This window comes from Trachypithecus francoisi, unplaced genomic scaffold, assembly GCF_009764315.1.
Source record: "Trachypithecus francoisi isolate TF-2019V2 unplaced genomic scaffold, Tfra_2.0 Lachesis_group8, whole genome shotgun sequence".
NCBI classification, from domain to species: domain Eukaryota; kingdom Metazoa; phylum Chordata; class Mammalia; order Primates; family Cercopithecidae; genus Trachypithecus; species Trachypithecus francoisi.
Genome location: NW_022681473.1, coordinates 20659419 through 20686890, shown reverse-complemented (window position 1 = coordinate 20686890; position 27472 = coordinate 20659419). Strand labels below are relative to the sequence as shown.

Genomic DNA, 27472 nt, shown 5'->3' with positions numbered 1-27472 from the left:
CGATAGGATATGTTATGATATGTAGGATATGTAGTTAGGAGGAGATGCTGATGGAGGGATTGGAGCGAACTGTTGGACTTTAACAGTGTCAAGGACCTTAACAGTGTTACATGTATATGTAACAATGCTATTTGTGATGAGTGCCCTGAGAGAGGCTCAAATGGCTATAATTGATTAGGTGAAAGAGAAGTAACTTTTTGCTAGGTTCATTATTAAGAATAACTTTCTAAAAGAGGTGACATTTGAAGTGATCCTTCAAAAATCACTAGGATCCCAACCAGTAAAACCCTGGGCCAGAAGCAGAGACTCTCGGCAATAATTTTTTGTATTTTAGTAGAGACAGGTTTCACCATGTTGGCCAGGATGGTCTTAATCTCCTGACCTCGTGATCTGCCCACCTCGGCCTCCCAAAGTGCTGGGATTACAGGCATGAGCCACCCTGCCTGGGCTTTTTTTTTTTTTTTTTTTTGGAAGACCGGAGTTTTATTATTACTCAAATCAGTCTCTGTATATACTTTTATATATGTATATCAAGATATAGATATGTGGAACTAGAATTTCAGAAAGAAGTTTAAAAAGAAAGTTGAGCCCAGTCATACCTCAGTATCTATAGGGGATTTGTCCCAGGACCACTAGAGGATACTAAACTTCATGCATGCGCAAGTCCCTTATATAAAGGCCTAGGATTTGTATATAACCTTTGCATATCCTTCTTTATAGTTTAAATCATCTCTAGATTACTTACAATCCCTAATACAACATAAACGCTATGTAAATAGTTGTTACATGGCATTGTTTAGGGAAAAATGACATGAAAAAAAGTCTGTACATGTTTAGTATAGATGCAGTTTTTTTCCAGATATCTTTGATCCAAGGTTGGTTGAATCTACAAACACAGAACCCTTGGATATGGATGGCTAGCTGTATTTGGCAGTCATCTGTCCAGAGAGAGCAGTTGACTAAAGAAAACCAAAGGCAGAATCTTGGGAAATTCTGACATTTAGGAGACACAAAGAGTAACTGAAAACAGAGAGGCAACCACTGGAAAGGCCAGGAGAGAACCAGGACATACAATGCTCAGAAGCATGGAAGGAGCAAGGAACAGGCAGGCTGGAGAAGGTCTTTGAATTCCATCGTTGTTGGTACCTTACAAAAATAATAGCCAGGTGTGGTGGTGGGCACCTGTAGTCCCAGATACTCGGGACGCTGAGACAGGGGATCACTTGAGCTTAGGAGTTCAAGGCAGTACCACTCCACAATTGCACCTGTGTGAATAGCCACTGCACTCCTGCCTAGGCAACATAGCAAGATCCCCATCTGTAACAAATAGTAATAATGTCATAGAGTATGAAGCCAAAAGGTTTTAGAGTATGAGTCGATGGTGAGGAAGTAGAGTTAGTGAATGTAAACTACTCTTTTGAGAAATTTAACAGAGAATAGAAGGAAACAAATCTGGAAATAAATTAGCAACTGGGAGCAAAACTATTTATATTAAAAATTGAGTCACTGAATTATTAAATAAGGCATTTAGATAGGGAGGGAAGGAGACGTGAGTTAAGCTATCTTGGGTAGATAAAGAGATGGTGCTACAACTGTAGAATCCATCCTTACTTCCTTTTCCCTCCCCCTATCTTTGGCTGGTCTCCTGGCCTCAAACAGGCCTCCTGCCTCAGCCACCTGAGTAGCTGGGATTATAAGTATGAGCCACCATGCCCAGCTGTTTTATTTTTAATAATAATCTTTGCAGAATACACATTTTATGCAAAACAATGAAAGCAGTTAGCCACTGTACAAGTGTGTGTGACCTTGTGTTGGGTTTTGTGGTTCAGTAGCTCATTTATTCCTATATTTGGGGGTCTGGGATCAGAAATCTCAGTTGTGTAGGAGAGTAGCTTCCATTACTGCCCAGCTTCCATTGCCAGGATCCGCTGTTAGTTCTTTAAGAGTCAGAAGCATGTGTCGCTCTTCATTTTGACAAGTGTCTTCACCAAGGTTAGGGCAGTATGACAGGCAGACAGTATTGATTTAAGAAAAAGAACATAGTATTTTGAATTAGGCTAATCTTTATTCAAATGATGAGTTTGCCACACTTATTAGCTGTCTGACCTAAGGAAATTGACTTTGCCTTATCCGAACTTCAATCTGTTCATCTCCTAACATAGGGATATTAATATCTGTCAAATTACAATGTCCATTTATAGGTTCAACAAATATTTATTGAGCATCTTTGTACCCAAGCTGTTATGTGTGGGGATAAATGAAGCAGTGATAACATGAAAGCCTGTAGCACAGGGCCTAGGAATGTTAGTTTCCTTCCCAGTTTCCCCAGCGTTAGTCCTAAAGACTCCTGGTTACTTTAAGTAATGGTATGTGTTTGAAAGGAAAATAGAAAACCATTAGTTCTTTCTTCCCCAGACACCTTCATCACTTCAGAGATAGTCAGCGGCAGTTCTTGGTGTGTTTGTACTTGATTGGAAAATCAACACAGGAGAATGGTTACTGACATGGTAGCTGGACCCCTGACAACAGCTCATGTGGGCCACTGGCAAACAGCCAAAATCCTGTCTCCCCTAACCTGCTCTCCAACCCAGACCCCCCATGTGAAAAGAAAGTAGGAAGCACTGTTATTACCTGGCAGGAGAGTTAAGGACCTTGACCGTTCAGTGGAGGCCTGCCGCTTCTCCATTGTGGGTCTGTGTGAAGGAGAAAGAAGTACTCACTAGACCTGGGTTAGCCAGGGGCAGCTGTCAACAAATCAAGCTGGCCTGAGCCCCAGTGGCTTCTTGCCTATGACCCATTCCTGTTGGCAGATCTAGTTACAGAGGAGACATTGTCCTCAATACTCTCTACAGGGCCATGGAACCACTATCCTCTGCCAAGAACCAGGATTCTTCTTTAATACATACTTGCTGGTACCTACGCTGGGCACAGCTGGGCTTTGCTGGCCAGAGTCTGTATGCATAACTAGAAATGAGAAGAATCTGGACATGTTACAGGCAGAATAACAGTCAAAATTAAAACCTTGGAGAGATTTGATTTTATCTGCCATTGCTTTGACCCCATAATCTGAAGAGAGGGAAGCTGTTGTCCCATGCTTGGTCCACCTCACTTTGTTAAAGTTCATCTGTCTTTTCCCCGTCTCCCTTCAATTTGGAACTAGGAACACCACTTCCTGAGTCTCAAAAGACTTCCAGCAGGAGAGAAACTCAGTCACTGGTGTGTAATGGTAGAGTGTGATCCAAAGAGCAGGCTCTATTGCCAGCTCAAACCTGAGTTTAAAACCCAGTTCCACCACGTTCTACCCCTGGGTCGTTCTACCCCTGGGTCCTTGGGCAAGTTGCTTAACCTCTCTGAACCTTAATTTCTTAACCCATAACATGAGGCTACTATAAATCCAATAGTTGGGCAAGGCGGGTGATGAGTATGGGGGAGAATTACTTTAAGGAATCCATGAGATATGTATGTAAATTATCTGGCACATAATAGGTGCTCAGCAGTTGTTAATTTCCAGTCCCCCTCACTGGACCCTAGAATTGTGTTAGTAAGTACATTTGTATCATCTAATTAAGACTTTAGCCTTAGAAGCCAGAATGCCTGCTTTGGCTCTAGCCTTTTCTAGTTATTTGACCTTTGAACATGTTATTTATCCTCTCTGTATCTCAGTCTTCCATTATAAAATGGGAATAATAGTCCTACCCCATAGAGTTGTTATGAGGATTAAGTGCATTATTAATGAGTAGAAAGTAATTTTAACACAGCTTGGAACATACAGTAAATCGTAGTTGTTGCTTTATGGTATTGGTGGGCATGATAATGTTATGAGTTAAAGGCTCAAAATGAAATAATAACAAATTTTTTTAGAAACATAATGACCAAGAGAGAAGAATTGATAATAGCAGTCTTCTTAATTAACAGCTTTCTTGCTAAAGCTCAAAGCACTTGAACAAAAACTTGTTGGTTAAAATAATTTGAAACAATGCTTGCAGTATCTCTGAGGACAGAAGAGACCTCTCTGGTCTGTGTCTTGACATTCAGCTCCTGCTTGGTGAAAGGTTCTGCCTCCAGTTAGAGTTTGTTCTTTTTGTAGTGCTCTCAGATATCCTGGGCCCGACTGAGGCGAGAGTGTTGACCTTTCTGAAATCCATCCTTGAGGTCCCCTTGACTTCAAAAGCAGCTTTTCCAGGCTTGTTTTCCCCCTGGCCTAGTGCTGAAGCATCCTCATTACCCAGCTGTCACACTCAGTTGGCCTGATTGACCAGAGCCATTCCCGAACACATGCCTGACCTGCTCACCTCTGAGAAGACTGGCTTTGGGAGTGAGATGGAGATAGGGAGATGGCCTCTCCCCTCCTCTGGTGGTGCTGCACTGCACTGGCACCGAAGCAGTTGTTGCTAACAGTTCTGACATGGAAGTGACAAAAATGATGAGAATTATGAAGGCTGTCCTATGTGAACTCCAGCTTTCACTGAAGATTGTGCAGATTGACATCATACCTAGAGACTGCCACTTACAGGCCCTCCGTCAATGTTGATTGAATGAATGAAGTATTTATTGTTTGAAATTTGGCCCTGTCCCTTTTTTTTTTTTTTTTTTTTTTTGCCTTTCATCACTGTGAGCAAGATCACTCCTCTCCTTTTAAACTTCAGTAAACTGAAGCTCAAATCCAAGTAGTTTTTTTTTTCCTTTCCATCCTTTGCCTTCTCTTAGCTGGCAGAGATGGGGTTAAGAATTGTTGGCAGCTAATCCACCTTGGTTTGAGGCCCTCTCACACTGAGCTGGAGGAATGACTGGAATTTGAGGGGGAGGGGAAAAGATATTGTGACCTTTGCAGGCCCGTGGCCGCCAAGCACCATCTCCTGTTCACGTTCTCCCACCGAACTAATAGTCCAAGTACCCCCAGTTCACCTCTTTTTTCCACACCTGTCAACCTTTTTAAGAACCTGGGAGCAGACTGTGGCTACTTGAGCTTTTTGTGTTGATGTTGAACATTATGTATTTTGCTGTTATCTCTCAGCCTCTTGAACATATTATCTTTTCTCCCTGCCCCCACCCTTCTCATTCTGCTCAAACCCCTCCTCCCCACCTCCTTCCCAAACCCCACAGGTCAGAGTGCATCAACAAATTTGCTTCAGTCTTCGGGACCATGCCTCTCAAGGTGGTGGAACACCGAGCTGACCCTGTCCTGTACAAAGACGACTTTCCTGAGAAACTGAAGAGCTTCCCCAACATTGGCAGCTTATGAAACGTGCCATTGGTGGAGGTCTGAATGTGAGACCGGGACAGAGGGAGAGAACAAGGCCTCCCACCACTCTGATGTCAGAGAAGTGGGTTAAGGGTGGAAGGTTGACCTACTTGGATCTTGGCATGTACCCACCTAACCCACTTTCTCAAGAACAAGAACCTAGAATGAATATCCAAGCACCTCAAGCTATGCAACCTCTGTTCTTGTATTTCTTATGATCTCTGATGGGTTCTTTTCAAAAATGCCAAGTGGAAGCCTTTGTGGCATGCTCCAGAGTTAAATCCAGCTGAGGCTCCGTTTGTTTTCAGTTCCGTGTAACAGTCTGGAAGGAAACATCACGGACAGTAAGACTGCTGGAGAAGAGAAGCCTGTCAGCCCATTTTAGGTCTGGGGAATCATGTAAGGGGTACCCAGACCTCACTTTTAGTCATTTACATCAGTGAGTTCTTTCGAGGAACAGCCAAACCCAGAATTTGGTGCAAAACCCAAACATCTTGGTGGGATTTGATAAATGCCTTGGGACCTGGAGTGCTGGGCTTGTGCACAGGAAGAGCACCAGCCGCTGAGTCAGGACCCTGTCAGTTCCATGAACTATTCCTCTTTGGTTTGGCTTTTTGATATGATTAAAATTATTTTTTATTCCTTTTTCTACTGTGTCTTAAACACCAATTCCTGATAGTCCAAGGAACCACCTTTCTCTCTTGGTATATTTAACTCCGTCTTTGGCCCGACAACAGTCTTCTGCCCGTGTCTGGGAGCACACGCCAGGAGGAATGTCTGGTACCCTGTGCATCCAGCGTAAGAAGGTCCCAAATGGTAACCATTTTAAGAGCAGATGACTCAGAAACCTCCAGAGGAATCTGTTTGCTTCCTGATTAGATCCAGTCAATGTTTTACAGGTATTGTCAGAGAAAACCAGAGGGTCTGTACTAGCCATGCAAGGAGTGGCTCTAGCTGGTACCTATAAAAGTTGTGGGAATTGTGACCCCCATCCCAAGGGGATTCCAAAATTTCTCTCAATAAACTTAATATTAGCCAGGGAGGTTCTGGCTAACGTTAAATGCTGCTATACAACTGCTTTGCAACAGTTGCTGGTATATTTAAATCATTAAATTTCAGTATTTACTAATACTGCACATGTGTGAATTATACCTCTTTAAGCCCAGTTGATGAACAAATCTACCCTGGCAAATGTTAAATGTTATGGATTCGAAACAGATTTATCTGGCTCTAATATTAAGATTAGCCACAGTTTGGTCTTTCGCCATAACATATGTCCCCAAAACACAAAATACATAACAATGTGCTTAGAATATGGATATAATTACAGAAACCTAGTTGTTATGCCAGTCGACATCACTCATACACCATCCATTGTTCTGTTGAGTGACATGAAGGTGGGCAGTTATTATGCTGTAGTTTCATCAAGAGTCACTTCAGATGTGTTCCCCAGACTTTGAGAGGTCAAAGAAAATTTCAGAAGTAGCAAAGTTGGAAGTGGAAATCATAAGAGTTTTGTCTTCTTTCATTTGAATGAGTGATTGAATCCTGGACTATTATTGCCAAAGGGGGCAAGCAATCATCTCATCCAGTTTGTTCATTTTGCAAATGCAGAAACTGAATCTGTGATTTTTTTCAGTGTCTGACAACAGCAAACACAGGTGCTTAACAAATACTTTTGATTTGGGTAATATGTACTGGTCAGTGGGAGACATAGGAAAGCATTTTGGTCTCATATTCACAATATTGGGGACGATATGATAGAAAGCAAGGAAAAGATTTCTGTTGTCACCCAGGTACCAGAGGCTGACAAGCACAGTGGGGACCTCTAACCTTTCTAGGGATTTTCTAGTTTTCCAAGATGTGGGGCAGGTATAGGGGAGGGCCTTACATTGAAATCTCTGCTGAAAGCTATGGACTCTGCTGGCATTGTGTATGTGTCATATTGCCCTGGCTTCTTCAGATATTTCCGCCCTTTTGCTCATCACTGAATGCACTACCTTAGTGGCTGGTTTCTAATGCAGCTTCTCTCCCAAAGGGTACATTTTTAAATTTTTCTTTTTTAAAACCTTAATAGTCCTTTGATTTTGGAAGAGGAACTCTTTCACCTGAGTTCATTGTGAGCCCTAGAGAGCTGTGTGACTTTGTCATCGTCATAGGAGTCATTGGACTTTAAAGGAATTACAACTCCATTTAAAGTACCTCATTACTCCCAGGAATACTGGGTGTTAGATCTTGCAACATAGCATAAAACAGTTTATGTTAAAGACGGAGCATTCTATCCTAGGCACCTGAACCAACCTCAAAGGTGAGGAGACCCTCTGAACAGACAGGTGGTGTAGTCACGGTAGAAATTCAGCACAGGGATGTAGCAGGTGGTGGCGATTCATGCATTCAGAGTGGGCTAGGGACTCCACTTCCTTGTTAGCGTATTTCTGAGCTGCTAACCAGCAAACCTCACCCATAAGCTTAGGTCAGGATCATCTGCCCTTGGGATGCCATAGAGCCTGGTTTCAGAAGCGAAACAATCATGCTAATTAAAATGTCATGTTCTGGCCTACAGCAGACAACAGCTGGTTTTAGATTAAGAAATCTTTTTAAAGAAATCACATCTTACTGACCCATAGAGAAGACGAACTTGAACTGGCCCTGGCCCAAGTGCACACCAAGCCACTGGCTTTGCCCCCAGGGACCTAACTGGGCTGGGCCTGCTTGGAATGCCAGGGCTGGAAATACTTTTTTATTTTGCTGATTAACATTACATAGTTGTTAAAATGTTTGTCTCATGTATTTTACCAACCCTCACACATTTAGGTATAAACCTCTTTTTCTGGAAGAATTAAAGAGGAAAACAGCAACTTTAGTTGTCAGAATCTTGTGTTCTTTCCTGCCAGTGATGCTCTGCTGTATCTTTTTTCTTTTTTTTTTTTTTTTTTTGAGACAGAGTCTCGCTCTTGTCTCCCAGGCTGGAGTGCAATAGCGTGATTCCGGCTCACTGCATCCTCCGCCTCCCAGGTTCCAGCGATTCTCCTGCCTCAGCCTCCCAAGTAGCTGGGACTACAGGCGCCTGCCACCACGTATGGCTAATTTGTTTGTGTTTTTAGTAGTGGCAGGGTTTCACCGTGTTGGCCAGGCTGGTCTCAAACTCCTGACCTCAGGTGCTCCACATACCTTGGCCTCCCAAAGTGCTGGGATTACAGGCATGAACCCCCACGCTCAGCTGCTGTATCCTTTCTTTACTCAGTGTCATCGCGTTCAAAGTTCTAACCACCCTGGTTTCTGTGCCACAGCCTCATCTACTTCCAGCTGGGCTTTGAACTCATGGTTTTTAAGTGCTGGTTTCTCTGCTGCCTTTGGAAAAAGGTGACCATCATGGTGGTCTGTGCTAACGCAGACTGGGAGCTGCAAGAGACAAACTCGGTCTTGGCTCTCATTGGCCGCAGGTGTAGCTAAGAACCCTGTGATCCCAGCTTCCTTCTCGGATGATAGCCTCTGACAGGCACCATGCCAGGAGGAAACTAGAGCATCTTTATCACTGAAAGAGAGCACGTTTCTATCCACAGGTTCTGAAGTTGATTTGGGGTTAAAATCCAAGAACCTTTGATGGTTTTCAGCCAAGATAGTAATCAGAAAGTAGATGGAGCAGAAACTGGGTTTGGGAAGTGGTGGGGTTCTGGGAAGGCTCTTCGTAGCTCTGCAGTTAGAGCCTGTGAGGACCCAGCTGATAGGGTAAAGGCTTTGGGTATTGGAGACTTCCCATCAGCCACCCATCCTGAGCCTGCTGTGTTTCCTTTGCTTTGTAGCTCCTTTGGGGGTATGCTGCTTTTTCCATTTCTCTTGGCTCAGGTACTCTTCCACTGCAGCAAGAGAAGCCACAATGGGCTGTTCCCCAAGCAGCCCTGGCACGGAGAGGCAGAGTAGAGAATGCTAAACTGGCCCCATACCTCTTCCAGCCACTTCCTGAGGAGCAGTTCTGGCAGGAGTGTTAACCATATTGGCAGCAGCTTCCATCCAGAGAGACTTTGAAAGCAACTTGAGCTTTCCACTGCAGGGCCTGGAGGCATATGAAACCTGTGGGGCCTGCCCCTACTCATTTCACCCCTGAGCTCTGTCCAAGCCCTGGAGCTCCTATCCTCGGCGTGTGTTTGGTACTCACCCACTTTCTACTTCTGAGTAGAATCAAGGGCAGCATTTGGTCCCTTTATGCCAGCCATGCATCATCTGTGAACAGGCCTTATTGAGCTTATCTTGGCAGAGGAAAGTCAGGCAGGCAAGACCCACTCTAAATTTTAATGTTTCCCCCTCATTTTAGGGTAGGAGCTGTGAGTTCATCTGAAGACTGGGTGAGGGCATTATAAGCTCAAGCCACAGCCTCTCTTCCACCTCCATTAAATGGACTGTTAGGGATCCCCAGCTTCCCCACATTTCCTGGGAGGGTGTGTGGGTCTGTACAGGCAACCTCGTGTCATTCTTTCAATCTCTGGCTCACCATTGCTGGCAACAGTGGGAAGATAATCAGAGAAAGTTTGGCTCCCTCTCCTAAGTTTCCAGGCCTCTTTCCTTTTCAAGAAATAGTTGAGTCACCAGCATCTGTATCTGGCATTTTGTTTCTTCACATTTGCAACCATTTTAGGGTAGAGCTTTTTTTTTTTTTTAAACAGAGTCTCACTCTGTCCCATCAGCTGGAGTGCAGAGCTGTGATCATGGCTTGCTGCAGCCTCAAACTCCTGGGCTCAAGCAATCTTCCCATCTCAGCCTTCCAAGTATCTGAAACTAAAAGCATGCACCACCATACCTAGCTTATTTTTTTTGTAGAGACAGGGCCTCACTATGTTGCTTAGGCTGGTGTCTAACTCCTGGGCTCAAGTGATCCTCCTGCCTCAGCATCCCAAAGTGTTGGGATTACAGGTGTGAACCACCATGCCTGGCCCGGGATAGCGCTTTTTCCTTTCTTCGCTCTCCATTGGTTGGACCACTGGCTGCGTCTCTTCCCACTCTCCCTGAAAGGCACAGAACTATCAGACAGAAGACGAGGTAGTTCTCAAGAGGTACCAGGCAGCTATGTCTGCTAGAGGCTTCCTCAGCAAAGCCCCATCTTGTCTACAACCTCTCAGGAACTGCAGGCGGGGTGGGAGCGGCCGACAAAGCAGGGATCCATATGTCTTAGACCAAAGCCACCAGTCAGGCCTTGCCACCATATAGAACCTTCCCTTTAGAATATATTTATTTGGACTTTTACTTATAGCTGCAAACATACCATTGGCTACTATATCCAAGCATCAACTCAAGGAACATTTGGTTTTCTGGTGAGCACAGCTGAAGAACAACCAACTAGTTACTAATCCAGTTGAGGGAAGAGAACATTTATTCAGTCATTCTGTTATTCCTGCTATTCATTTTCTCACGAAAATGTAGTCTTTGGCCAGGCATGGTGACTCACACCTGTAATCCCAGCACTTTGGGAGGCCGAGGTGGGCGGATCATGAGGCCAGGAGATTGAGACCCTCCTGGCTAACACAGTGAAACCCCATCTCTACTAAAAATACAAAAAATTAGCCGGGCATAGTGGCGGGCTCCTGTAGTCCCAGCTACTCAGGAGGCTGAGGCAGGAGAATGGCGTGAACCCGGGAGGCAGAGCTTACAGTGAACCAAGATCGCACCACTGCACTCCAGCCTGGGCAACAGAGCAAGAATCCATCTCAAAAAAAAAAAATGTAGTCTTTGCCAGGCAGTGTGGTACGCCCAGGAGATACAGGAATTAGAGCTAAGACAGTGTCCCTACCCTGTTCTTGAGCTCCAGTTCTAGTGGGAGTTCTTGAGCTTGGTAAGATGGTATGAGTCCATCAGTGGCCCAGGACTCTAAGCATGTATGTTTTAGTCCCAGCTATAAATGAGGATTCCGTTAACCCCATCTTCTCCAATGTATGGAGGATGCAAGAAGCTTTAAAATGTCCTTTTCTCACAGTGTCTTCCCTTGACCATGCCTTAGTTTCCTCAGCCAGAAATTGGAGATAGCAAGAGCACTTATGCCTGAGGTGGTGAGATGGAACGATGTATCAGATCTCTTCCCCTTTTATTAACTGGATCGTTTACCAGATTGTACCTGGTGATGCTGCCAGCCAGCCCTCTTCCGGCCCCTATATCTGCTTACCCTGTTACCAGAGAGCCTGGGGGTCTGGATCCTATCTGGCCCCGTCAGGGTGGATTACCAAATGAGCAGTTCTTTTGCCCCAGCCCCTTTCCTGTGCTATAAATAAGCCCCATGTTTATTTTCTTACGTTATTGAAATGAGCACTTGTGATTTGGGCCTCTTTTGAGGAGTCCGGAGAGCGTCCATCCGGTGCCTGGTGAGGGCCCTGCCTGGCTGGCTGCTGTCTGAAGCTATTTGGAGTCCTCTCCCTGTGTTTTCTGTGTGGCTTAATTTCAATAGAAAGGGCTGTATGCAGCCCTGTATCTGCTGATTTTCAGGTTTCAACTTTCTGCCAGCATCACTGCCTGCTTAGAAGTAAAGTTATGTTTCTCATTAAGGGGATAACAGCCACAATTGAGGTAATTAACTAAAATTGTACATTGATGGCAGCAGCTCCTATAGGATTTCCAATAGTCTTTCTCTAGTAGATCCTTGGGGGCTCACCTTGATCTCCTGTCTTCTGTCTACCCTGCACCAAAATACCTTGTCCTCTTTTCCAGATATAGTTTCAATAATTTTTTTCCTAACAGCCTTTTTGTCACCAGTTGGTTTGATAACTTACAACTTGGCCAAATGAGGGTTCCATTAATTCCATCTTGTCCAAAGCATGGAGGATTCAAGGATTTTTTTTTTTTTTTCCTCTCTCTCTCTCATAGCACCTTTCAGTTGCCAGTTGTACCCTGGCCCTTCTTTGGAAGTCACAATGATGAATATCCTTTAATAAGAGATTGATGCTCTTTCAACTTTCATGTCATCTGTACCATCTGAATGGAGAGGATGACTTTGGATGAGGTTGGGATAGAAAGGAAACATTTGGAAGCCCACTGCAGTGCTGTGTGGAAGTCTGGGGTTTAGGAAATATTTGGAGGGAGAACTTCCTAAGGAATGATTTTTGGTTCCTTTAGGCCTTAACAACACACCAAAAGTATCCTGTGAGACTATAAGCAGGACACAACATTGTTTCTCGCCTTGGGCTGTGACTATTATCTACTTCTCAGTACAGATTACTTTGGTTAAATCACTCAGTAAAGAAATCTTTTCATGCCCACAATCTGAACCTGAAGGCTATTACTGAAGAGAATTGTATCTGACCCCAAAATTTACTTTACTTTGAGAGAAAGAACCAAGAGAAGGTAAATTTTCACTCATGTTTTTAAGTCTATTGTCTTTAAAAGATTATATTCCCTTAAAAAGTAAAAAACCTAATGTGATGGTTTCCTTCAGTCAACAAATACTTATTGAGCAGTTATTGTGTGCCAGATACTGTTTTTGGTGTGAGGATATGGCACAGAACAAAACAATGTACCTACTTTCATCAAACTTACATTCTAATGAGGAAGATAACTAAAACAAGTAACTGAATATAATTTCAAATGTCAATAAATGCTGTAAAGAAAATAAAGCAGAGTATTACATGTGGCTAATGACTTGGAGACATTTTAGGTAGGTTGATCAGAGGTGATATTTAAACACAAATGTAAATGTTGAGGAGTGAACCATGAGCACACCAGGCAGAGGGAAGAGCTGGTATAAAGGCCCTCAGGCAGGAACAAGCTCAGCTTATTTTAAGAACAGTAAGAATAATATCTGAAGCATATTGAGTATGGAGAGCATGATAGATGATGATGCCAGAAAGGTAGACCAGTGCCAAATTGTGTTAGGATCATATGGGCCAAAAGGATTCTAGAGTCTTACTATGAGTAAGGATGGGAAGACACTGGATAGTTTTAAGCAAGAGAGTGACATATCTGAATGGCATTTTTAAAAAGGTTATCCCTGCTACTGAGTGGACAATAGGCTGTAAGGAGCAAGAGTAGAAGAAAGGAATTCAGCTAGGACACTATTTTAGGGACCCGAAGTAAGAAATGGTGACCTAAACTAGGATGGTAGCGGCAGAGGTGGTGAGAAGTTATATTGGAAGTAGAGTTTATTGGATGTACTGATGAATTGAATGTAAGAGCTGAAAACAAAAGAGGATTTACAGGTAACTCCAAGGTTTTTATACTGAGTAACTGCATGATACCGTGAGCTGAAATATGTCAGACTGAGCAGGGTGAGGGCAAGGAAATGTTGAGAGAGAAAAATCAAGAGCTCTACTTTGAACATGTTAAGTTTAAGATGTCTATTGGACATCTAAGGTATAGTGTCATTTAAACAGTTGGTTATCTAGAGCTCAGAGGAAAAGTTATGACTGAAAATAAAGATGGGATTTAAAACCCTAGGACTCAATAAGATTACCCAGAGAATTAGTGTAGCTAGAGAGGTGACAAGGATAGGGGCCCACTCTAACATTTACAGGTAGAGAATAAAAGGAAGAACCAGCAAAGGAGACGAAGTAGTTGCCAGTGAATTAGGAAGAAAACCAGGAAGGTGTCTGTAAGATACCTGTGATAAATTAGAAGTGCGTGCTGTAAACTCTAGGGCAACCACTAAAAATCACTTTTAAAAGAGGCAAGGCTAATAAGGCAATACTGGAGATGGAATATCAAAAGTATACTCAATCAAAAAGCGGGAAAAGAAAAGTAAACAAAGGACAAAAGGGACAAATGGAAACAAAGAGCAAGATAGGGTTAAACCCAAACATGTCACCAATTACATTAAATGTAAATGATCTAAACACTATAATTAAAGGGCAGAGATTATCAGGCTGAATTAAGCAGCAAGTGCAATTACATGCTGTCTACAAGGAAAACCCCTATAAAAGTTAAGTTTAAAAAGTAAAAGAGTAGAAAAGATATACTATACAAATAATAGTCATGAGAAAGTGAGAGTGATTGTATCATCAGGGAGCAAGAGGAACATTTCATAATGATAAAGAGGCCCAGTCATCAAGAAGACAGAACAAGATAATCCTAAAATGTGTGTGCATTAAATAGCAATGCCTCAAAATACATAAAGCAAAAACTAACACTGAAAGAGAAATAGAAAACCCACAATTATATATAGATGTTTCAACGCTCCTCTCTTAGTAAGTGATATAACAAGTTGATAGAAAAATGTAGATGACCTGAATAACACTGTCAACAACCTTGGCTTAATTGACAGTTATAGAACACTTCATCTGCTGTAGCTGAATACACATTCTTCTTAAGTGCACATGCAACATTTACCTCAAATGCGTTACACAAAAATAAGTCTCAGTAATTTTAGAGGAATTGAAAACATTAAAAAGTTATCTGACCACAGTGAAGTTAAATTCGAAATCAATAACAGATATCTGAGAATATCCCCAGTAGTTGGGAATTAAATAACATTTCTTTTTTTTTTTTTTTTTTTTTGAGACGGAGTCTCTCTCTGTCGCCGAGGCTGGAGTGCAGTGGCCGGATCTCAGCTCACTGCAAGCTCCGCCTCCCGGGTTCCCACCATTCTCCTGCCTCAGCCTCCCGGGTAGCTGGGACTACAGGCGTCCGCCACGACGCCCGGCTAGTTTTTTGTATTTTTTTAGTAGAGACGGGGTTTCACTGTATTAGCCAGGATGGTCTCGATCTCCTGACCTCGTGATCCGCCCGTCTCGGCCTCCCAAAGTGCTGGGATTACAGGCTTGAGCCACCGCGCCCGGCCTAAATAACATTTCTAAATAATACATGGATAAATAAAGACACAAAGGAAATTAGAAAATATTTTGAGTAAAAATGAAAACAGTGTATCAAAATGTGTAGGGTACTTAGAGATTTATAGCTTGAAGAGTTTAAATTAGAAAAAAAGAAAAGTCTGCAGTAAGAAACTAGGAAAAATAGCAAAATAAACTCAAAGTAAGTAGAAAGAATAAAGATAAGAACAGAAATCAATGGAGTAGAAAATGGAAAATAATGGAAAAAATCAAAAACTGGTTATTTGAAAAAGATTAATAACTGCTCAAGACTGCTAAAGGGAAAAAAAAAGAACTAAGATACAAATTGACAGTATCAAGAATCAGAGGGGAACATTGGAACAGATTCTAAACATATTAGAAGGATAATACATTGCTATGATCTGAATTTTTGTGTGCCTCCCCGCACCCACTCCCCTCCAAATGTATGTGTTGAAACTTAATCCCCGTTGCACTGGTGTTGGCAGGTGTGGCATCTAGAAGGTAATTAGCTCATGAGCAGAGCTCTCATGAATGTGATTAGTGTCATTATAAAAGAGACCTGAGAGAGAGCACGTTTGTGCCTTCTACCACATGAGGACACTTAGAAGGTGCCATCTATAAGGAATGGGCCTTACCCAGACACCAAATCTGCCAAAACCTAGATCTTGGATTTTCCAGCCTCCAGAACTGTGAGCAATAAGTTTCTATTGTTTATAAATTACCAGTCTAACATATTTAGCTGTAGCAGCCCAAACAGATGAAGAAATATGAACTTTATAACAATAATTTCTGTAACTTACATGAAATGAGCACAATCCATGAAAGACACAAATTGACAAAACTGCCTGAAGAAGAAATGGAAAATCTGAATACCCTTGTATCTGTTAAAGAAATCTGTAATTTAAAATGTTTTGCAAAGAAATACCTAGGTCCATATAGTTTTACTGGCTAATTCTATCAAACAGTTAAGGAAGAAATAATACCAATCTATTCAAACCCTTTTCAGAAAATAGAAGGGAGGAAGTATGTTTCAATTAATTTTAAGTGGCCATTACTACGCTGATACCAAAGCCAGATAAAAACCTTACAAGAAGAAAACTGCAGACCAATAGCCTTCCTGAACATAAATGCAAAATCCTTAACAAAATGTTGGCAGATTGATACAAGATTAAAGAATACAAAGTTGGTCGAATGTTGGAAAATCAATGTAATTCGCAATAGAGTAAAAGAGAATATTTGTGTGATTGTCTCACTAGATATAGAAAAAGCATTTGACAAAATTCCGTACCGGAATTGTTTTTAAAGAAACAGATGGCTCACGCCTGTAATCCCAGCACTTTAGGAGGCTGAGGCGGGTGGATCATGAGGTCAGGAGATGGAGACCATCCTGGCAAACACGGTGAAACCCCATCTCTACTAAAAATACAAAAAAATTAGCCGGGCATGGTGGCGGGCACCTGTACTCCCAGCTACTCAGGAGGCTGAGGCAGGAGAATGACATGAACCTGGGGGGCGGAGCTTGCAGTGAGTGGAGATTGCGCCACTGCACTCCAGCCTGGGCAACAGAGCGAGACCCCGTCTCAAAAAAAAAAAAAAAATAGAAAACATATCCACACAAAAACTTGCACACAAATGTTCATAGCCAACTTTATTCAGAATAGCCAAAAGCTGGAAATAAGTCAAATGTTCAAGAGCAGATGAATGGATAGACAAATTCTGGTATATTCATACAATGAAATACAACTCAGCAATACAAATACTGAACTACTGAGTGACACAACATGGATGAGTTTCCAAAATAGGTGAGCAAAAAAAAAAAAAAGCCAGACACAGAAGAGTACATACTGTATGTATGAAGTGTTGATTAAAAAAAAAAAAAAAGCTAATGGTTAAAAAGTATCATCTTTTTCAGTTCCTTGGTTTATTCTGGACTGGTATATCTTTCCTTAACCTGGGATTTGCTTAGGGCCGCCGGATCTAGGATGCCTCCAGTCCCATTGCTTCAGTCTGGTGCGTTCTTGGTATGGAATGCAGATTTGCCAACTAGGTGGCTGACATTTATTAAATGCTGGCCATGTGAGGGATGCCATGCCAGGTTCTTCAGATAAACAGGCAAAGGAGACATCATTTCTGCCTTCAAGGAACTCATTGAATTGATAAACACAGGAGATTAATCAGTTGTAGTCCTGTCTGCTGTATAAGGCAGTGCATGACAAAGGGCAAATTGCACACATTCTCCACTGTGGAAGGATAGTAGGATTACTACTGACTTGGTCAAGGAGGTACCACTTGAAGGGGCTGTGAAGAGTTAATGCATGAAGATGGGCATTAGGTGGACAGGGGTGTGTTGACCAATAACCCTCCTGAACATAATTGCAAAATCCTTAACAAATAAAGATGCACGCTGGGGCAGGCATTCGACCTGAGGGAAGTGAAAGGAAACAAGATGGGAAAATATAAAGGATGTCCTAAGTTTTCAGGAGCACAGAGCCCAGACTGGGGAATTAGAAACAACAAGATTGAACAGGATTTGAGGGCTACATGAAAGAGCTGGAACTCCAGTCTGTAGGCTGTGTGAAGGTTTTCAGGTTAATGTGCTGGTAAAGAATGGATCAGAGCTGAGTTCTGGCATCCCTATTGTTGATGGAGTGGACCAGGGAGAGACTGGGAATGAGATGTAGCCTGGGTGGAAAGTGAAAGGGAGCTGAACCAGAATGGCTGCTGGCAATGCTGAGACCCTTTTGGATATGGGGATGGGAAAAGGAGCCCCCTGTCCATTTCTGTGCCTTCCCCTCACCCCGATAACACATACCAGCCACACTGCTTGTTGTGTGCCCTCCCTTCTTATACTGAAGCCCTAACCCCCAATGTAACTGCATTTGCAGATAGTGCTTTTAAAGAGGTAATAAAGGTTAAGTGAGGTCATAAGTGTGGAACCCTACTCCAATAAGCCTGGTGTCCTTAAAAGAGGAAGGGGCACCAGACCTCTCTACATGTGTGCACAGAGGAAGGGCTATGTGAGGACACAGAGAGAAGGCAGTCTTCTATTAACATAAGCCAGAAAGAGGCCAGAAACCAGATTTGCCAGCACCTTGATCACGGACTTCTGGCCTCCAGAACTAGGAGAAAATAAATGTCTGTTAGCCACCCACTGTGTGGTATTTTGTTATGGCAGCCCAAGCAGATTAATACACTACTATCCCCCAGGTCCCTCACTGCCTCCCCACCCCCGCCAATCTGATAGACATAATATCAGACGTTCCCAGTGCTCCATAGTATGGTGTCACTTTTGTGAAGCAGTTATCTGATGTTTGGCGCCCTGCCCTTAGCCACCTGGATGGAAGTCAACCCCTTTGGCCTTCCCAGCCTCCAGTGTGCATGATTCCCCCATTGTGCAACTCTCCACTATTTTCAAATATTTTAACTTTTGGACTTTGTAACCACCTGATGAGATAAGCAGGAAGCAGTCGGTTATCCCCATTTTACAGATGAAAAAATTGAACATGAAAGCATTTTTGTGGCTTGCCAAAGGTAACAGAGGTAAGTTGCAAAGTCAGTTCTTAAACTCATGTCTCCTGTCTCTCGCTTCACCACGTGGGTTCCTGGCCAGTGCTCTCCCATGCTTTTGTCTGGACAGTACTTTCTGTCTATACCTATCTTGGAGAAGAGCTATAGTTTGCCTTGTGTTTCATCCTTCCTTAGGCTTTTATCCCCTTCCCCTGTCCTCTCAACACACACACACACACATGCACACTCATTTATTTTCATTCTTTCCCATGATGTAGCTTGGCCCTACTATCCTAGCCACAGGGAGCCCCTTCCTTTCCCGAAGAGCCTGGAAATTACAGAGGTACACTGTGGGTAGAGGACAGAGAAGGGATGGAGAGGGGACTTGTGATGCAACCAAAGGAGAAATCCCAGGAGGCAGGGCAAGAACACTGTGTCCTCTGCACATCTAAGGACCACATCCTGACTGGGGTTCCAGGCAGATCTCATGCAGGCACTACAGTGGGTTTTCTCCCAACTAGTTAAGGCAACACCTTAACACATGGTGTACACATGCTCATAAACTGAAGCTCCCTGTGGAGGTTTGCCCTTCCTCAAGCCTGTTGGTCTGTGTTGAGCTTAAAAAAAAAAAAAATCTGTTTGGAATCACACAGAATTCCTGGGAAAATTTCAACTCTCACACCCCATTGTCTTCTGGCACTAACTTGCATCTTCTCACTTGTGCACATAGACAGTTTGCAGTCAGCCCTATATTGGGGAACTGGCTATTTGTGGAGAGCCTATTGTTCCTTAGCTGCTGAGCATGCAAGTCTAGACCTGTGGAAGGAGAGGTACCACCACCACTCCACACCCTGCTCGCCAGATTGAGGATTCTGCTGTCACATGCCCCAACCAGCTTGTGGAGCCCTGGGGTTGGCTCTGTTGCCTGTAGCAAGACTTGGGACAATGGGATTGGTGATGAGCTGAAGGCAAGAGTGGTTTTTGCTGGGGTTGGCACCAAGGCAGGAACGGAGCTGTCTTCAGCCAGCCGCTGAAGCTGGAGTTGAGAGTAGAGGGCTTAAGGGCACGAGGATTATCCAGGGATGCTGGAGCCCAGGGACAAGTGGAGAAGCTTCCAGATGCACACTCTTGGACACAGGACCTCTTGCGCCATCTTGGGGAGCTGGTCTGGTGCTGGCCCAACCCCGGCAACACTAAATAAAGAGGTCAGGTTTACTGCCGTGGCCACAGCTCATCGTGAATGCACGTGAACCCTGGAGGAATGGGGTGGATGGGGTTCATGGTCAAGCAGAGGCTCTGACACTCCCGGAAGATCTCTAGTGGGCTGAGTTAGCTTCCAGCTGTCTCTAAAACGAATCCCTGAGTGTCCTCTGACCTCCCTCCTCCCACCCTTAATCAAAACAGAGCATCTCATTATTCTCACCTTCCCATTCATTCACCCAGTTACCTGATGTTCTTATTCTCTCAGACATTCAGATGTGAACACAGCCTGTCTTCTCTTTGAAGAGCCTTTCAGGGATGTGAGGAAGTCAGGTGGATAAATAGATAACTTATACGTATTATGTGCTGTCGTAGTATTATGACACAAAGTTTTGTGGAGGCACAGAAGGGCAGATGTTGACCTAGGGGTGGAAGTTGAGGTGAGGGCGTGGGCTTAGGAAAGAGCTTCACAGAGGGTGCTATCATTTGGAGGATACACTGCAGAGTGGCTGGGTGCGTTGGAGGGGATCTAGGGAGCAGATAGAGGCATTCTACAAAGAGATAGCAAGTCCAGTGGTGTGGCCAGGTGAAAGGGCCTAGATGGCTTGGGGAACAATGAGCTGTGCTGGGTGGTCAGACAGTTGAAGGGCTGAGCCATAGTCCACAGCCAGAGGAGGCCCTGCTGGCCCTGACCTTGTCCTTGTCCTCCCCAGAGACCACTGAGGCACAGGTCCCAGGGGTGGGCTACCTGCGTCCCCCGTGATGCCTAAGTCACCCATCAGGCCAGTCTTCCTCTTCAGCAGTGGCACTCATCTGGACTCTGCGGGATTTGGGGAGTGCTCAGCTCCCACAGGAAGAAGCAGGGGCGTGAGGTAGAGACAGCACCCCGTGGCTTCACATGTGGTTCGCACATGGCTTTTCTCCCTCTCTGCTTCAATTCCTGCCCTGTGACTTGGCAGTGATTTGGTGTGGAGCGTCCAAGTGCTGCCATGACCCTGAGCCCTAATATAGGACAGGTGTCATTTTTTAAAAAAACAAGGTCCCAGTCCAGGTCAACCTAAAACCCAGTTGGGTCTATACTGAATATGAATGCACTGGCACAGGTATCAAATCTGAGATGTGGTTCCAAGAGAATAATGTTCAAATAGTTGGAAAGAGAGGATGAAAAGGAGCTTGTTGTTGTTGTTGTTTTATCAGACTCACCGCTGGGAGCTGGAGGGAGATGTCATTCTCTGGGAGTAATCATTGTCCCTTATGTCACTATGCCACGTCGGCTTACAAAGCCCATGCATGGACATTGTCCATTTAATCCTCCCCACACATTGGTAAGCCAAGCAGGGACAGGTCTTATTTCTATCCTTCAGATGTGAGAACTGAGAGTCAGCTGGTTTGGTCAACAAAAATGACTCCCTGTCCACACAGTGGTCCCCTGGAGGCTGACTGCCTCTTCCTGAGTCACCTTCATGCTGGAAAGCAAGGAAACACCTATTCCACAGTAAACCTGGGTTCCTTCTGCTGCATAGTCTGTCTTCAGAGATTTGCTTTAAAAGTTGTCTGGCCATACCTCCCGGAAGGACAGTTCCCCTGGCCACTCAGTAGCAGAGCCAGAACTGGGACCCCCCTCTCCTGGAGGTCCCCCGCCCTGTGCTCCTGGTGCCAAGCAGCCTGGACCTCCATGCTGTGGCCCTCTCCTGCTTTCAGAACAACCCTGGGAACAGAACGGTACTCAGTGGCACCGAGAGGCTGGCAGTGCTGGTTGTGAAGACCTCACTGCACAGTCTGTGCCAAGCACACCCCAGATGCAGGGGAGGCAGAGAGCTGCTGCTGCAACCCTTTGGGCTGCCTGAGAAGTGGGCTCTGGTATCCCCTGCCCCCTTCTAGCTTCCCTGCAGTGCAGACAGGTCCTCTGGGACAAGGGGGCTGGGTATGTCCCAGACCTTCGCAGGCCACGCACCCCTTCTTTGTGCAGGAGCATCAGCCGGCCACCTGTTGTTCATCTAGCCCTGGTAATCCCTTCTGTACTGTGTCAGCAGTTCAAAAGGGCACTGTTAGTATTTTTTGCCGACTTCAATTAACGTGAGATTTCAGAGGCCCCTCTGATCACATTTCATCTGTCACAAGTCAGGAACAAAACAGACATATTCCAGTTGAGAGGAGGCAGGAGAAGGAGTTTATTGCAAATAACAACAACCAAACAGTTTGGGCTGGGCCAGCAAAGGGTGTTCTGGGAGCGCCCAGCTGCCTCTGCACTCCATTTTGCCCCGTGCCTGGGCCCCTACGTCTCCTTCCCATCCGTGTTCCTCCTCTCCCAAAAAAGATGTAAGTGCAATAACTTACTTTAAAAGGCAAGAACGTTTCTTTTAATATTTTGCTATAATGTAGTTACATGGTGGTATAGGCAGTAAAACTTTATGGAACCGACCTCTTTTTTTTTTTTTTACATTTTTCTGGATTTTTACTGTATTTTTAATATATATTTTTAATATTCCACCCCAGGCCATTAAGCTAAAGGAAAAGTTGCATTTATACAGGGTTAAAATATCTTACAATGAGAACAATAAGTATCGGTTGAGGTTCATGTTCCTTCTAGCACTCAGCTCTCTTTTTTCAACCACTGCACACCCAAACAGATGATTAGACATTGAAAACTGTCCTTCAAAATCAGTAGTATAAAGGCCTAGCTCTATGTGTGTGAGTGAAGAGGGAAGAAAGGAGAGGCTGAGGTGAGGTCATGGAAGCACCTTTCCTCCCTACAGCATCCTGAAAGAAGTGAAGTGGGATTGATGGGTCTTTGTCACCTTCTTATTTTTTAACTGGATAGTCACAGAATATTATCCTGGGGGCCCGTTTACCAACCATCCTCCCCCAGCTAGGCCTGTTTGCCTTTGCATCTGACAGTCAGGGCCATGAAACAGACCAGGAACCCCCACGTGTCTTTTGGGTTCTCAAAGATGGCCCCCCACTGTCTAGCCCAGGGAGGGAATGACTGAATAAGCAGGGAACATAAAAGTGTACGTTTCATGGAAACGTCCCTCTTGTCTGCCCAGCCGAAATGATGGGAGATGGGGCACGGAGCTGGGTCCGGTGTGATCACAGCCGTGTGTGCTGGGGACCCACCCCATACTTGCTGCACCCACCCCATCGCAGTGTCTTTGAGCTAACCTGGCCACAGTGCTTCCTGAAGCTGGAGGCACGGTACTGAGCGCTGAGAATCAAGTATAGTTAAAAGAATTCAAGGAAAGTTCTAAAAGCCCATGTCCTCCAAGTGCTATTTCAGCCTTGGAGACAAGCCTCTCTGTGTGCCCCCCAGAGCCCTCGCTCCCATGCCCCAGGAGTAGTGCTGGCATCTGGAGGGCAGTAGCAGCACCTTAGTGTCGAGCCTTGCCATGCTGAGACCTGTGCCCAGCAGGGACTGGAGGCTGTCAGTGTGGGGAGGCTGCCCATCCATCTGCTGGCTACCCACGACTTCATTTTTAAGTTGCCATCTCTGTTGAGATCTTAGGCAGATATCCAAAGGAAATCCTCACCTCTCTTAGCTTATGCGCATAGCAGTGAACCACGTGGCAGATAGATGCTTCTCTCCATCTGCCTTCATGAGCTGTAGCTCCAGACGGCCTTGGGCAGCTGCCCTGACTTGCTTAGTCATCCTAGGAGCTGACATGGCAGTGGCCCCCTACTCTGCAGTGCAGAATGCCGGGCTTAGCCACCTGTCTGGGAAGGGTCCGGGCCCCAAGGTTCTCTTCTGGAGAACTGAGCTGCTGAGTGAATGCTCATGAGGCACTGGGGAGCTCCGTGCAGCACCGGCCACTCCCGGTGCCACCGACGCCAGGGCCCTCACACCCTGGGTGGCACATCCCAGGCTCCTCTCTCAGCTTAGTCTCAGGGCAAATGCAGGTCAGGGCAGTCACTTCTCCACTCTGGGCCAGGGTCTTCTCTGTTGTGAAGGGACTGGACTAACCAGAGGGTTTCTAAGCTTCCTGCCAACTCGGTGGTCCTATCATACTTAGTGTGGTCAGGTGGACCCCAGGCGCTGGGCCAAGCCGCGGAGGACATGCCTGGGGTATGTGGCTGCCTTTGACGAGATGAACAGGAACGTTTCACATTGGCGTGTTTAATCCTAGCCACTTCCTGGGTGTGTTGGGACAGGCAGCCATAGCCACAGGGCCTTCTAATAAACGCCTTTTCTTCTCAAGCTTTTGGGTTGAAATTTGCCTGACTTGGGTCTAGCCTAGCCACAGAGCGGACCCATGGAGGAACTGAGTGCCGGGGGCCCCTCTGGAAGAGCCCCCTTAAAGCTCTCGCTCTCCCTCCCTGCCTGGTCTGGAGCTACCTGTCTGTCCTCCTCTTTGTCCCGATTCCCTCGCTCTCCCTCCTGGCCCACTCTGGAGCTACCTGACTCTTCTCCTCTTTGTCCTGATTCTCTCATGGGTGAGAAAGACCCGGGGTGAAAGTTCCTTCCTCCTCCATCCTTCTTCAGCCATGAACATTTCAGAAGGAAATGGGGGAGAAATGGGGGAACTGTTCCCAGCCTTAAGTTCTTCCTTTCCCTGGCTAGATTTTGGGGGAGTCTGGGTCATTTCAGCAAACCTCAGAACTAGAAAAAGCTTCCCAAAAGTCACTCCAAGATCCTCAAATATTTGAAACACTTAAAGCCAAGCCTCCAAGATCATTTAATTCAATGTCCAAGACCCTTTCACCTCTACAAGCTCAATTTTAAAGCTACGATTCACAAAGAGGTCTGACTCTTATTAAGGGAGGCCACAGCCAGACCCTTCCTCAGCCCGGTTTCTAGAGCAGATGAGAACACCAGGCAGGCGGGAGACTGTCACTCCCAACCCCAGAGACCCTCATTCAACAACACCAAGTTTACCCTCAGCCCAACCCAGCAGGCCTTTCTGTGTCGGCGACCCTGAGCCCTACTCCATGACAGGAATCAAGGGAGAAGGTAGAAAAGGCCAGCGCTTCAATGCGGGGGGCTGCCTGCTGGAGGGACCCCCCTGGGGTCTGACAGGCCTGCCTCTGGACGGTTACTGTGTACTCCCAGCTGAGGTGAGGGCTGGTGCTCAGGGCCAGACCTAAGCTGCAGGGGTCAGGCAGGCACGGAGCTCCGCTTCCTGAAGCGGGAAGCCTGGTTTCGGGAGGGCATCCTGCCACCCCCATCTGCAATAGCAAAGCCACGCCGAGGAGCCCAGGCCAGGAGCCCTTCCGCAGGCTGGAGAGAGGGCAGAGGGTCCCGGTCCCTGTGGAAGAAGTGTAAGGACGGAGTGTGGAAAGCTGTGTGGAGAAGAGCAGCACCCTCCCCAGTGCCTGGAGGGACAAAGAGCCCCCATCTGCCGTGGAAGGCTCTGGGCAGTGATGACACTGTGACAGATACGGCCGGGAGGACAGTCAGTCTGAGGCCGTGGCAGAGCCTGGAGGCCGAGCACGGCCACGTGTCCTCTAGCAAAGCCTGCACGTGGCTCTTGACCCTCTGCCGCCCGACCCCCAAGCCCTAGCTTGTGTGTTCAGAGTTGTGAGTCCTTCCACACCGGGACATTGCTGAGCAGCCCCAGGGAGGGGCTAGGGTAGGGCAGGGAAGGGACGCACCCCTGGGCATCCTCCTAAAGGGACCCTGCCTGGGCTCCGGATGGAGAACAAAGCTGCCTAGACCTCCCCTCTGTACCGGATGCCAGGCAGGCGGGAGAGTGGGAGGACTGCCCGGGCCCCTGCCCCACCCGGATGCCTCCCCCTCTCCCAGGACCTTTCCTTCTTCTAGCACCGTGGGAGCCCTTGTGGCATCCGTGTTCTCAGCCTCCCTCAGGTCTGGCTCCTCCCCTATAGTGACCAGTGAGGGGCTGGCCCATGTCTCCCCTGGAGACTGGCATTGCTAGATGGCAGCAGGGGTCCTTGGCTCCAGCTCCTGTCGTCCTCTACCCACTCCCTCCAGGTGTATCCAGCCCAGGGGACAGCCAGGATGCAGTCAGCCAGGCTCTGTCAGACTCGCTGCTGTTTGGGGGAAGGTGGAGGCCATTGCCTTGGCCCCAGCTGGTCAGATTCCATGCGCTTTCAGGGAGAGAAAGATGGGAGGGTAGGAGGCCGGTTCTGCAGGGCAGCCTGTGCCTCAGACACACAGCCCCAGCCTGGTGACCAGGGGACCCCACTAGGAGGGGGAAGGATGGACAAGACTGGGCTGGTGAGGCTGCTGGGTCTGCAGGGAAATCTAAATTTGACTCATGGTCAACTAGGCAGGGCAGAGGAGGTGGCAGGAGGGAGAAAGCGCCTTCAGGTTATCATGGATGCGAAGCCGAAAAACGTGGCCGCTTGGCTTTCTCCACTGCCTGTGGCCGGGAGCAGGGGTCAGGGCCTCAGTGCCAGGAAGGGGCCAGGGGCCTGCTGCCCCCTCCCTCCCAGCAGTCCACGGGGCCTCAGACTTGGGGCGGCTGAAAGTGCTGAGGGTCAGGCCCCTGGCCCAGGCCAGGTTCCTAAGAGGAAAGTCGAGTGGGAGACTGGGGGCCTGGAAAACATGGGCGTGGCCCATGGTGTCCCGAGGTGGGGACGGGGCAGGGGTGCCCTGTCATGTGGCCCAGGAGATGGCCGCACTGTGCTCCTTGGCCTTCATGCGGAGGGCCGCGATGCTTGAGGTCTTGCGGTCCGGCTCGCCATTGAGCTCGTAGCCATTGAGGCCTGGGCTGAGACTGGCTGCTCCAAACAGGCTGCCCATGTGCGTTTGGCCCACGTGACTGCCAGCTCCAGACACACTCAGGAAGTCGGTGACGCTGCTGGCCCCAGAGCCAGGGGGGTGGGCATGAGGGGACATGCAGGCAGGCACCGGGTCGCAGGGGACCACGCAGGCCGGCACTGGTGAGGCAGCCCCGTTGTTGCCGAGCCAGGACGGGTTCTGAATCTGGGAGACGAAGGGAGAGATGTCACCGGCTGGCGGGCAGGCGCGGTATGGAAGGGGCTCGCCCCTTCCCCCAGAGCACCTCTCCCGTCACTGTCCATCCTTCCCATGAAGCCCCTCGTGAGCATTTAGCCTTCATGGACATCCAGATACCCCTGCGGGGGTGGCTTGTACACCTTGGCAACCTCTGTTCCCAGGGCCAGGCTAGCAGCAGAGGGAAATTCAGTCCTAAGGAGTGACCTCAGGCTTCATCAAGGGTCCAGTGGAAGGGTGACACCCCAGCCACCCCCAGCTGGCTTCCTAAGTTTAGACTCAGCTGTAGACTTGGCCTCCATCTGTGGATGGCAGCTGTGTCTCATTCACCTCCAGCTCCTCCCCAGGGCCCTCCTATCCGCAGGCACCTGAGCAAGGTGAGTGGACCTCAACTCGGAGAACTCTGGCATCACAGATTCCCTTGGGCCCCCACCAGGAGAAGGGAAGGTGGAGGGTTGGGTAAGGTGGGCGGCAGGGTCTTAAACCTCTCAGAAACCAAGGGTAGTGGCTGAGGTTCCAGGGCCTGAACTAGGAGGCTTCAGAACTAACTCAGGATGGAAGGGGCTGCCTCAGGAGTGGGCAGCCAGAGCCGAGGCTGGACCTCCTCATGCGAGAAGGGGGCGAGGGCATGAGCAGGGGTGAGCTGGCCATCTTATCTTCCATCGGTGCCACTGGGCTTCCCTTCCCTCCCCAACGTTCACCTGGGGCTCCCATCTTCCTCTGCCCTCTAGGCACGTATAAGGAGGTAGAATTAGGGTGTGGGGGAGATCCGGGAACCTCTCAGCTTATGCACACAGGATTCCTGGTAACCTCAGGTGGGCTTCTGCTGGCCTGCCCTCCTGCATGTGT

General features: G+C 46.8%; 2 protein-coding genes and 1 long non-coding RNA gene across 6 annotated transcripts in view; 1 reads left to right on the top strand and 2 right to left on the bottom strand.

The window, feature by feature from the left end:
• Positions 1 to 27472, top strand: part of EXT2 (exostosin glycosyltransferase 2) — a 200218-nt gene that overhangs the window by 154131 nt on the left and 18615 nt on the right. The window contains exon 15 of one of the 4 annotated variants that reach the window (XM_033207209.1): positions 5104 to 6378. The exons of 1 other annotated variant lie outside the window; for it this stretch is intronic. In XM_033207209.1, the coding sequence (XP_033063100.1) occupies positions 5104 to 5242 (139 nt within the window). In that variant the 3' untranslated portion in view covers positions 5243 to 6378. Of the gene's footprint in view, positions 1 to 5103; positions 6379 to 27472 lie in introns of those variants that run through there. 2 more of the 4 variants (XM_033207211.1, XM_033207212.1) reach the window with 2 other exon arrangements.
• Positions 1378 to 20025, bottom strand: LOC117081396. Its single transcript, XR_004436153.1, has 3 exons — positions 19934 to 20025; positions 2632 to 2693; positions 1378 to 1982 (listed from the first exon to the last, which is right to left on the bottom strand). It is a non-coding gene; the product is annotated as an uncharacterized LOC117081396 (long non-coding RNA).
• Positions 21866 to 27472, bottom strand: part of ALX4 (ALX homeobox 4) — a 49096-nt gene continuing 43489 nt past the window's right edge. Inside the window, exon 4 of the mRNA XM_033207216.1 lies at positions 21866 to 26593. Coding sequence (XP_033063107.1) covers positions 26264 to 26593 — 330 coding nt within the window. The 3' untranslated portion in view covers positions 21866 to 26263. The remainder of the gene's footprint in view (positions 26594 to 27472) is intronic.